At 41.3% G+C, this 13,141-nt stretch overlaps 1 protein-coding gene across 1 annotated transcript in view; it reads left to right on the top strand.

Moving 5' to 3' along the window:
• The first annotated feature begins 596 nt into the window (after nt 1-596).
• Nucleotides 597-13,141, top strand: part of scn2b (sodium channel, voltage-gated, type II, beta) — a 31,193-nt gene continuing 18,648 nt past the window's right edge. Inside the window, exon 1 of the mRNA XM_012859418.3 lies at nt 597-865. Within this exon, the coding sequence (XP_012714872.1) occupies nt 790-865 (76 nt within the window). The 5' untranslated portion in view covers nt 597-789. The remainder of the gene's footprint in view (nt 866-13,141) is intronic.

Genomic DNA, 13,141 nt, shown 5'->3' on the forward strand with positions numbered 1-13,141 from the left:
CTTGTTAAGAAGCATTCACAGTATGTCCTTATTCTATCTTTTTGTATGTTATTTATATATGTAAACAATTTGATTATCCTCTTTGATTAGATGTGTATCTATAGAGTTAACAAAATAAAATATGTAAAATAAATATATCCTCCTGTGTCTTTTTTTTCTTCTTCTTATAAATAATTCTGGAGGCGGGTGCCCATTTTTAGCTTGGGCACCAGCCACCCCAAAATGGTTTGTGCACGTGCCTGCTATCCATGCTGCTTTGTCTAAGCCGTAAGACCAGAACATAAATAATAAGCTAAATTAAAGTTAATGTTTTAATTGTGAAATGTCAATAAAATACGTTGATGTTTGTTTGACAAACATTTGCCATCATGTGCTTTAACAGCAGATGTATTGTGTCACACAGAGCTCCAGAAAAGCCAAGGGAAATATGTAATGTTACAATCACAAAAAATATTTATTTTCATATTTTTCTCTTTTGTCGCGCAACGGCATACCGGCAGTTTTTCAAAACATGTATTTTCAACCTCCAGGAGGAGGAGACATCCTCCATCTTAAAATCGTCTTTTTATGGTCTCCCTCCTGCTCTCCGTCAGCCAACGGACCGACAACCATAAGATCAACCCTTACAAGGCTACAGACATTGCCAGCCATGTCCTGCTTCGAAAAATAAAATTACTGGGTTTTTTTTCTGCATTTGAGCGCACGTGCCAAGAACAATCTTGGTGGTATATCAAGTTCTGTTTAATTATTGATTTTCTGAGAGTAGGACTTTAGGGGAAGGATAGGAAAATGTCTTCGCCCGAGCAGGAGAGGAGGTCTGGCGTTCAGCTGGTGAGCGCGCTGCTGCTGCTGCTCTCGCTTTCTGGTAAGACGCAAAACATCCAAAATCCTCTAACATCCTGATCCTGGCTATGCGCAGATCAATCAGCCAGCACGACGGTGTGATAAATGTTTTCTTTATTTATTTTTTTGTTTGTCCCCCCCGATACCTGCGCGAGTGTGTCACAACAGAATATGCAGGGACAACAGATGGATAGATGGATGGGGTGGGGGTCGATTTAACCCGAGACAATGTAACCGAATGAAGCCATGTTATTTCATTAATTGATAAGGCCAAATATCCCCCCCCCCCCCCACACACACACACACACAATACATTGCTTAAATTAGCAGGTCCACTCGGGGTCCAGACGCATCAGTTTTATCTGAACGAATCTACATGTGTCCTAATGTTGCATTGCCTATATACGCGAAAATAACGCACGGCATTCAAATACATATCAGTGTAGTATCGTTTCATAATAAAAGATCCCTGTGAATCTGTTATTTCAGTGATGAGGATTTTGCATCCATTGATGTCCAATGGATTGCTACATTGTAACAAGACACTTAATTTTATTATATTTATATCCAGGGCCATACCAACGCAGAACCCTACCCAGATTTTTTAAGGAGTCCAACAGTACCGTTATCAGCCCACCACCAGCTTTAAACTGTTTGCCACGTTATTTTTCTAATACAGCCTCTCCTTCACTCCCTGGTTCCACATCAGAGGACAACTGCATTTTTTGAACCAAATTTATTGTATAACCATTTATTATCGCGTTGTAACTTTCCCGTTTCAGTTGTGTTCAGGCTTGTCGCTCAAAACAAGTTATATTCCTTTGATATCTAAAAAGAAACTATAAAAGAAAAAAACAGCTAAAAAGGACAGAAAAAAGTTGCAGAAGAGAGACCAATTCTCACATGTATCACTTCACCCAAGTCAAAGTAGTGATGGCAAATGCTCCATCTTGAATGTGAACTTATAAAGTGGTTTGTGTGGCAACTGACCCTGTGTGGAGGAAGAAGTCAGCATAACCATTAGCATAAAGTGAGGAGAAATTACTTTTTGCTGAGATGTAGAAACAAATACAGTAAGTCACAACTCAAGCTTATTAGCATGATCCAAGGGTTGTTGGAGAGCTGTTATTGATTTAACACAATCTGTGGACATGAGCGGTATGGGCTGAAGACATTAAAACCATCTGGTAATAAAACCATTTTCTTACCTGATGAACTGCATGCCCATAAACAACTATGTTTGTCTTGTTTCTTGACCAACTCCCTGCTCAAACACTTGTAGCTGTGGGATAAACTGTGTTATGTCATAGTCCCTCAGACATGTTCCTTTTCTTAAATTCAACTTGTTTTTGGTGGGTAAACAGAAATCCCCACCTGTTACTTCCATGGAGCAGAGCAGTGTTTCTTGCAAAGATGATCCTAAAATTGAAAGTGCTCACTGCACCCTTTTTCCTGTAGCAATAGTAATCTGCAACCCATGCATTCCAAAAGTTAATGTCAAAAATATTTTTTGACTCAAGAAAACAATCTGTTTTCTGTCTAACTCCATAGAGAGTGACAGGCTTTGAGATGGGACAGTCACAGACGCAACGTCACAATCCAAATATTGCAGGATCTTTTGTTTTTAGTGGGTCTGACTCAAATGGCTCTTTTTGTTTGAGAAACCTGTGTTTCACAACGACAGAAGCTGTTCTGAGAAATACCCAAGGAGCTTACAGCATTTTCAACGAAAAGAAGGCAGCTTTCACTTAACAAGAAACACTTTTTTCTATTCATATTCAATAAACGCACACATCACTTTAATTATTCAGGGTATTTCTTAGTAATTCAGGCATGGCATTTAATTCAAATGGAGAAAACAATGCAACATCAGTTTCAGTATAACCTGCAGAAAGAAATCAACAAAGTCTTGAATTTTAGCAAATGTATTATGGCAGCTGTGTGGGTTTAATATTTTCGTTGTCGTCATCTTAACCTTGGTTCAGCAGCTGCAGAGTCACAGTTCCATTGACAATGCACTAGAGGGCAGCAGCACAAAGAGACTGGCACAGTCATTAAAGATTCATAACAGATGATTGCATAAAATCATTGGGAACTGTGTACTTTTTAAAGGTCATGCAAGCTTTTGTTGCAGTTGTTACCCAGACTAGTGAGGTATTTTTGGCAGGACGTGCTTCATCATACCTGGAAGTGGAGGATGTTGCATCAGACAGGGGGGCTTGAGTGATGCAGGAAGTGCATGGTGTAACTTGTGGAGGTTTATTTAAAAAAAAAATGCTGTTTCTTGTAGTTATTAATGTCACATGTTTGAAAGCAGCATGGAGGCCAGGCCAACAGAATGACATTAAGCTACTCTAAAAAGCACACACACTTGACTGCTCATTGACTTCTGATCTCTCTAAGTCCTGTGCAACTATAAATGAGGTTAGCATCAAATGTGGCCTTCTCTCTGGCTTAGTTGTAGTTATAGCAGTATCATACAGTGTAATGCAGACCTTACCAACATAATTTTGCCACGTTAAAGTGTTTTTAGATTTAAATTATTCTTTGTTAAATTTATACAATGATGAAACTCTAAAGATAAACTCTCTGTCACACACTCCCCATGAATCACCATGAGTTTTTTTTCCTTTGTTGTTTTTTTTGCAATGAGTTGCACTGCCCTCCTGATGCCACATGATGTAAGATGCTGTATGAGTTTTCTCCAAAGCAGTGGCCACTAACAAGAATTCCCCAGCAGTCTGAAACATAAATTATTTGAGACCAAAGATTAAAAGACACACCATGGTGCTGTATTATCTTCCAAAGGTAGTTTTGATTGCAGCAAGTAAAACTGAGAAATCTGTGACTGATGGAGTTTAGCTACCTATTAGAAGGTCAACTTTGCTGTTGATTTATGACCACATTTTAAGCCTATATGTTACTGCCACAACTCACGCAGACAGGAGGTGATTTTGCTAACTGTACGATAAGGCCTGCACAGATGAGAGTTGAGTATTTTTGGTGCTGAATTAAAGCACTTCCTCAAAAATTGACAGGCACACATACACATACAGGCATATATCTACAGTAAGTTCTTTGGTCAGAGTAACTTTCACAAATTAAGCACGTTTCGATCACTTATGTTAGTTGCCATTCTTTTTAAAAAGCAACTCAAGCACAAAAAAAGAATATTTATTTCAATCTTAAGAAGCGGTTTGTTTGAACCCACTATGTAATGATGATATCAGGAATTGGACCCGGTAATTCACACAACACAGAGTGAACGTTTAAAAAGTTTATTCGGGTAGTAGGTGCAGCCAGAGTGGGAAACTTCTGGAAACGGGACTGGCAGCCCTTATTTGGATCCATGATAGGCGCTGAATTCAATGAGGAATGTTCCCTCCAGAAGGGGTCAGGCGATGCGCGGGAATTGTAACACAGTCCAGGGTCATACACAAGGGATTGGGGATAGGCAGAGGCACAATTTGGGAAATCCAGCAGGCTGTAACCAAAATTCAAATTCCAGGTCCAACAATCCATAGTTATCCAACAGACAGAAGTACAGACGGACTGGGCTGAGAGGCAGAGACAGACAAGGGTCTATGTCCAGAAACTGAGAACTACAGGAGAGTCAGACAAGGGCAAGGCAACAAGCAGAAATCCAAAATACGCTCTAAAGTCAAACACACTGCGGTTTTCGAGAATCTGGCATCAGAGCACAGGAGAAGGCTAGCTTAAATAGTGCCACCCACAGGTGAAGCTGATGCAATAATTAGTGCAGTAACAGGTGCATCCCAGTAGGAGAACTTAGTGGAACAATCCAGCATGGCATCAGAAACTAGCAACAGGAATAGAAACACAGCAGCAGCTGTGTACATGACAGTACCCCCTCCTCAAGGCCAGGCACCTGACGGAACTCTGGGTTGATCAGTGTGGGAACAATGAAACTCCTGAATCAAAGATTTGTCGATAATGAATTGACCATGAAGCCATGACCTCTCTTCAGGACCATAACCCTCCCAGTCCACCAGATACTGGATGCCACGATCTCTGCGCCTAGACCTCATAATGCGTCGGATAGTGTAAACAGGTTCCCCATCCAGAAGTCGGGTGGGTGGAGGGGTGCCAGAGGCAAGCTCAAACCGTAACTGGACAAAAGGCTCGGTTCTAGAGACATGGAACGTAGGGTTAATCCTCATAGGTAGCAGAAGACATACCGCAACAGAGTTGATAATCTTTGAGATTGGAAATGGACCAATACACCTGGGAGCCACTTTCTTGCAGTCAATCTGTAGAGGTAGATCCTTGGTCGAGAGCCAGACCTTCTGCCGGGAAATATAGGCTGGAGCAGGTATTCTACAGCGATTAGCAGCTCTGACGTAGCAATGGGTCATCTTAGACATAACATGTTGCGCCTTTCTCCAGGCACATTGACACCGTAAAGCAGCAGTATGAGCTGAAGGAACCTTGACCTCTCTCTCTTGCATGAAGAAAACCGGAGGTTGGTAGCCAAAAACTATGTAAAACACTGACAAAGGTGAGGAATTGATCGTATGTTCCACCCATGGAAGGTTCTGAACCCATTCCTCTGGTTCTTGCGCACAGAGGATCTGATCTTAGTCTCTACCTTTTGGTTAACTTGCTCCATCTGGCCATCAGTCTGGGGGTGAATTGGGGACCACGGTCAGACACAACGTCAACAGGAAGACCATGTAAACGAAAAACCTCTTAGGGCAGAATCTCCCTCAATACTTTGGATGATGGAAATTTAGAAACGGACCAGGGGCCCGTTCTTCATATGTTGTTTAAAATATCCGACATTAAATGAGACATCCAAGGTGATTTCATCGGGCTAATCATGATCCGGCTAATTGGGTTCTTCGAACACAACTGTTGTTTATGATTAGTATCGCTGGATTGAGTTATCTGAGATGACTGCACGTTCATGCGTCGGTTTAAAAGGGGAAATGTATTGATTGTAGAAACAATGATCAGCAACGCTATTGGCTGTTCAGCATGGCCAAAGAACGCGCACAGTTTTTATCCCAAGCAGAACATGAGCTTTTAAAGGAAGGTTATGCCGAATTTGAGTCATTAATTAAAACGACAGGGGATTTACACAGTAGTCACAAAAAAGGTTACTGGAATATTCCAAGCAATAGTGAATTAAAGAATTTTAAACAACTTCAAGATAACTATAACCTGAAAAAATGTGATTTCTTTAGATACCTTGCGCTAAGATACCATTACAATAACATTTTTTGGAGGAGGACGAGACAGGTATACTTCAAATCTTATAAGATTCCAGCAACGGACGACTTCCCACAATAAACAATATCCAAACTATACTCATGTCTACAAACAGAGAGAAAATGTAATACAACATATCTTAAGGTTAAATGGGAAAAAGAAGCTAAAATAACAATAACTGATGATGTTTGGTTAAATATTTGTAATTCTGTGATCCACACGTCATATTTTGACCTATGGAGGGAATTTTCCTGGACATGCTGTTACACCTAACATTAAAAGTAAACATTGTAACAACACTGAGAGGGCAAAATGTTGGAGGAACTGTGGGAATGTGTCTGCAGGACATTTTCATGTCTTCTGGGAATGTACTAAGATCACATCCTACTGGTCAGGAGTGATAAAAGAAATCAATACTAAAATGGACTTACATTTTCGCTGTGATTTTACTACGGTTTTCCTGGGTAGTTTACCCCATGAGCTGAGGAAGTCTGATAAATATCTCCTACTAATATTAATAGCAGGTGCAAAGAAAGCTATAACTCGCAGGTGGCTTGATGCGGAACCACCATCATGTTTGGACTGGAAGGACATAATTGAGGAAATTCACACAATACATGACTGTTTCATTAAGACTTGCCACTTGTAAATACAATAAATACTGGAAAAATGGAACATTCATCAGAACTTGACACCAACTGTATGTCATATAATTACTTTTCCTTTTTTTGATTAATATTCACCTGCTCCTGTCAAACTAGTTGCTCTGTAATTCTTGTTGGAGGGGGTCCAATTGTTCAATCAATGTATGTATGTATGTATGTATGTATGTATGTATGTATGTATGTGTATTTCTAAAACTACTAAAATGACAAAAATGAAGTATTAAATAAAACAACAAGGAACACCTCAAAGTCTGCTAAAGCCAGGAGAGAGGGCTGGCAAAAAGTAGCAGACAAATTAAATGCGCAAGTACTATCCATGGTAGATGTTTCTATCACTTTCTACAGTATGTATTTTTGCATTTTAATAATTTCACGTTTTATTCTTTTATGTCAGAGCCTCCATGGGACCCACTAGAACATGGGGACAAGTAAAAGTGAAGTACAAGAATATTTTACAAAATGGTAGCCTTTAATCATTATACTGTATTGTTTGCGAGCAGGCTTAAGTTTGCCCACATGTTGCTATGACAGCAACAAACGATCCAAGATCATGCCAAATCGTCAACAATCAAATTCAGCTAACTGAGTAAGCGACGTACGAAGAACTGGCCCCAGATGGACCATCTTGGAGAATCTGTCAACAATGGTTTGAATGGCAGTGTACTCAGCAGGTACAGGTAAACCAGTAATAAAGTCCATCGAGACGTGGGACCTTGGACGTGACGGAATTGGCAAAGGGAGCAGACACGCCGAGGGAGGTCTTTCTATGGTCTTAGAAAAATTGCATGTCGAGGATGTAGAAACATGCTCCTTCACATCGTTGGCCATATTCCCCTCCAAAACTGGGATGAAACGACCTCCATTGTCGTCTTTAGTCCTGGATGGCAAGTGAGCAGTGAATTGTGGCAGATGTGGAGTACTTGAGAGACCAAATGATTAGGAACAGTCTATCCATAGGACAGAACTCTGGGATAGGGATAGCTTGAAGTGAATCGTGGACTCTTTGCTCCACCTCAGTTCTACAGGGCACCAACTGGACAGACTCAGGGAGGGTGAAACCTCCTGGTTCACTGTTGTCCTCCTCCCTCTGGGTCTCCTTAATCCTAGACAGGGCATCCAGTTTAGTATTTCTTGATCCTGGTCTGAAGGAGAGAGTGAAGCAGAATCTGGAAAAGAACATGGCCCTTGGAACTTGGCGAAGATTCAATCTCTTGTTTTTTTTTTTGAAATACTCCAGATTTTTGTGATCCGTCCAAACAATAAAAGGTTCCTTTGTTCCCTCAAGCTAATGTCGTGACTCCTGAAGGGCAAGTTTCACAGCTAGGAGTTCCCGATATCCGACATCATAATTCCATTCCGTTGCTGCTAAGGATTTGGAAAAGAAAGCACATGGATGAATTTAATTGTCTTCACCTCTTTGGCTGAAAATGGCCCCAACAGCAGTATTGGATGCATCCACCTCCACGATGAACTATTTCGATGGATCTCGAGAACAACGGACAGGAGCAGATGTGAACTGGTCCTTGAGTCACTTGAAAGCCTGATCAGCTGCCTCGGACCAGACAAATCTTGAGTTTATAGAGGTGAGTGCATGGAGAGGTGCGACAATTTGGCTGTAATTGCGGATAAATCGTGATAGAATTAGGCAAACCCCAGAAACCTCTGTAACTGCTCATGGTTGGAAGGAGTGGGCCAGTCACAAACTGCCGAAACATTAGCTGGGTCCATAGAAATCTTATTTGGGAAGACGATATAACCCAGGAAGCTCGTGAAGAACCTGCCCCTGCAGGAGACGAGGATAGTCGGATGATTCCTGCTCTTAATGCCTCCTCAAATTATCTCTTCATGGCCTCATATTCTGGGGTTGCTAGAGGATAGAGTCCTCCTCTATGTGGCGTAGTCAAGCTAGTCAATGGGGCAGTCGTAAGGATGGTGAGGTGCTAAAGCAGTGGCTTTATATTCATTGAAATCTTTTTTTCAGATCCAAATAATCACCAGAACTTTGGAAAGATCTGGATAGGTTTCTTCAATATTGTCCTTACATATGGTGTTAGCCTCTGCCTTAGTTAGATATGCAGCTAAGCAGACCATCGTTGAATCTCCAGTTGTTATGTGGATTGTGTCTTGATAACCAGGTAGCCCATAGAAAAACAGGGAGATCAGGAGACTTAATGACAGTAAAACACAAATTCTCAAGATGGTTGCCCCCAATGCAGAATTGGACAAGTGCAGTTTCAGAACGTGACTGGTTAAGAATGTGACCATCTAAAGCTAAAACTTTACATTTGGTCTCTGCAGGGACCAACTGAATGCCCAAACTGAGCGCAAAAGATTCATCAATGAATTATGTGTAAGCACCAGAGTCAATAAATACAGACACAGGAAAAGAACGTCCTCGTAGCTGAATGATTGCCGGAAATGTTGAATCACTGGAGGAGGTCTGAGTGCTGCATTGGCTCAGTAGTAGCCTCCATTTTATTACTGAGCCTGGTCTTTTAATGGGCAGGCTGCGATGTAATGCCCATTTCCTCCACAATAAATACAGAGTCAAAGTCTCTTTCACCGATCCTTCTCCTCAGAAGACAGACGATGATGAACTGCTTCTATGGATCTCAAGAACAAAGGACAGGAGCAGGTGTGAACAGGTCCTTCAGTCACTTGAAAGCCCGATCACCCGCCTCAGACCAGACAAATCTTGAGTTGATAGAGGTGAGTGGATGGCGAGGTGTGGCAATTTGACTGTAATTGCGGATAAATCGCGATAGTGCCCTCCACAATAAATACAGAGTCAAAGTCTCTTGCGGCGATCCTTCTCCTCAGAAGACAGACAACTCTGACCAAGCTGCATTGGCTCCTCAGCGGATTCCTCCTCTGCCGGTTCTTTTGTGGCAGGTTAAGATGACACTGGAAACACGGACCTTCTGTAAGGAGAATATCTTTTGGCATTGAACTCCCTCTCTCTTCGTCTCTAAGCCAATCGGAGACAGCCATATCCTCCAGCTCCTTAAAGGAATCAGGTAGGTAACGAGTAGCAAGCTTGTCTTTTATTCTCTCATCCGGCCCTGCCATGAAGGCATCCATTAAAGCCTCTTCATTCCATCTCCGCCACTATTGTGTGGAAATTCATAATTTAACTGCTCAAGATTTGACAGAAGGGCAGGCCAATGACCAGAGCTCTAGCAGCTTCTCAATCAGGTAGTACCAGGTCGAACACCCAAATCCGTTCTTCAGAGAAGGCTTGATAAGAACTGCAGCATCGAGATTTACGTTGCCACTCAGCGTTTCCCCAAGACTTGGTCTTGCCAGACAACAGATAAATGACTTTTGAGCATTCTACAGAAAAGGAAGAAGGCTGCAGCTCAAACTGTATCTAACATTGGGTTAAGAAAGAGCGACATTGGTCAGCTTCCGCCGTGAACAATTCTGGAGGTGTTAACTTAGGCTCACGGGCAGGAGCAGGAGATAGCATAAGCAGCAGTCTGAATTACTGGCTGCGCTTTTAGGAGTTATGACAACATTATGCTGAAGGCTGATTATTTCATTCATGCACTCCTCTAAACCAGAAATAGCCAGGTCTACACCTGAACTCCACTCAGGTGTTGCGATTGGGTCCATATTAATGGCCAGATTCTACTGTAATGATAGGAATTGGACCCGATAATTCACATAACACAGAGTGAACGTATCTAAAGTCCAATTCCAGGTCCAAGAATCCAAAGTTATCCAACAGACAGAAGTACAGGCGGGGTGGGCTGAGATGCAGAGACAGGCAACAGGCAACGGTCTGTGTCCAGAAACTGAAAACCACAGGGGAGTCTGACAAGGGCAAGGCAAACACAGTAAGGCATGCTGGGAATGCTGGATGGTCTACTCACACAGCGCTTTTCGAGTATCAGGCATCACAGCGCAGGAGATGGCTGGTTTAAATAGTGCCAACCACAGGTGAAGCTGATGCAATAATCAGGGCAGTAACAGGTGCATCCCATTAGGAGAAGTTAGTGGAACAATCCAGAGTGGCATCAGAAACCAGCAGTGGGAATAGAAACAGCAACAGCCGTGTACACAAGACACTAGTCTTCTAATATTTTTAACATTACCAGTCATGAAAAAAAGATTCAATGATGCTGGGTTTTGGTCCTGCTGGCTCTATCTTCAGCATTTGACTTTTTCATTCATGAAGTCTTGCTAGGAAGACTGTGAGATCTGGCTGGTGTGACAGGATCCTTATTAACATGGTTCTTGTCATATTTGGCCGGTAGGTGTTTTAGTGTCCCGGCTAACCAGTTCATTTCTGACTGCAGAATTGTTTTGTGCAGTGCCCCAGGGTTGTGTTGGGACCTATTGTTTTTCTCCTATATGGTTTTCCCCTGGGTAATATTTTTTAGGAGTTTACTGGTATTTCTTATCACCTTTTTCCAAACAATATTCAGCTGTATTGCTCCTTTAAGTCCACTGAGATCCATAAATTGGACTCTTTAAAGAACTGCCATGTGAAAATTAAATAGTGGCTTGATGCAAATCTCTGCAGTTAAACTCCAATAAGACTAAAGTGGTCCTAAACATATCATTCTAGGAATCAACCAGTGTTTGGGTGACCTAAGCTCATCGGCTAAATCAAGTTTTAGAAATGTGGGGGTGATTTTTGATAGAGAGGTGTCACTTGAGCATCATTCAAAGCAACTCACTAGGAATTTTTTTTCAGATCAAAAATATATCGAAACTTAGAAAATTTGTTTCCAAAGATGATCTAGAGTTGATCATTCGTGCTTTTGTGTCATCTCATTTGGACTATTTTGTTCTTGTTTTAACAAAAAGGAGCTGTCTTGTCTGCAACAGATTCAAAATACAGTGGCTAGAGTGCTGACCCGCACCAACAGAAGGGCTTATATTTGGCCGATTTTAAAATCCCTCCATTGGCTCCCAGTGATTTTTCACTTGAATTTTAAAATCTTGGTGCTGACTTTTAAAGCTCTTCAGGTAGGCATAATACCTACTCTAGAATTGAATATTTCTTTACATTTAGCAAGGATCTTCATAGAGTGAGAGACAAAAAGTACAAAAGGACAGATAGATATTTCTGATTATTCTGGGTTAACTATGAAGATTACTTTAATCAAAAAACCCAAAAACACGCTACGGAGGCTTAATACAGGATTAATTAAGCCTCCGTATTAAGCAGTACCTCATTTAAAACAAAAATGGTTAAAAAATTGAAAACCTATTTAGAACTTACTGATAATTGGACAGTTAGTCCAACAATTCTATGGGATGCAGCAAAAGCATACATTAGGGGTAAAATTATAGCTAAATGTACTACTCTGAAGAAGATAAAAGCAAAAAACTCAGATTTACAGGAAAAATTAAAATTGGAGCCACGGAGAGATAATTCTGGGATCTCAACCTTAGAGCCAATAAGTCTCCGGGCTGTGATGGATTCCCCCTGGAATGGTATAAGTACACAAGGGAATCTGTTTCCCCTTATTAAAGATCTCACTCAACTACTCTCTGAAAGGTGGAGATCTTCCCCACCAAAGTGGGTAAAGATAAAACAGACCCTAAAGGATAAAGACCAGTTCGTTTTTTTTAAATACAGATTACAAATTATATGCAGCAATATTAGATAAAAGACAAACACATGATAACATCCATCCATAAATTTTCTAACATGTCTATCCCTTGTGGGTTGTGAGGGGTGCTGGTGCCTATCTCCAGCTGTCAATGAGCGAGAGGCGGGGTACACCCTGGACAGGTTGCCAGTCTATCGCAGGGCAACACAGAGACAAACAGGACAAACAACCAGTCTCACACACACTCACACCTAAGGAGAATTTAGAGAGGCCAATGAACCTAACAGTCATGTTTTTGGACTGTGGGAGGAAGCCGGAGTACCTGGAGAGAACCCATGCATGCACAGGGAGAACATGCAAACTCCATGCAGATAGGATAGGACTTGAACCCAGGACCTTCAGGCTGCATGGCACTGCGCTACTGTGCAGCCCACATGATAACATAAGAAGGGCCATTAATATTATTGATTATATGATTAAATAAAATAGAACTGCGATCCTTCTCAGCCTAGATACTGAGAAGGCATATGATACAGTAGGGTGGGAGTTTCTTTTTCAAGTAATGAAGAGATTTGGGTTCTATGATGTATTTATTTAGTGTATAAAATCAATCTACTCTTCACCAACAGCAAGAAGAAAAATTAATGGGAAGCTTTCAAATCAAATAACATTCCAAAGAGGGTGTCAGCAGGAGTGTCCTTTAAGCTTTACTCTTTAATCTTTTTATTGACCCTCTGGCTCAGGTTATCATGGAGGAGACAGGTTTACAGGGGGTGACAATAGGGAATGTGGAAAATAAAATATGGCTATATGCAGATGATATTCTTGTAGCCA

The sequence above is a fragment of the Fundulus heteroclitus genome, chromosome 18 (assembly GCF_011125445.2).
Source record: "Fundulus heteroclitus isolate FHET01 chromosome 18, MU-UCD_Fhet_4.1, whole genome shotgun sequence".
Classification (NCBI taxonomy): domain Eukaryota; kingdom Metazoa; phylum Chordata; class Actinopteri; order Cyprinodontiformes; family Fundulidae; genus Fundulus; species Fundulus heteroclitus.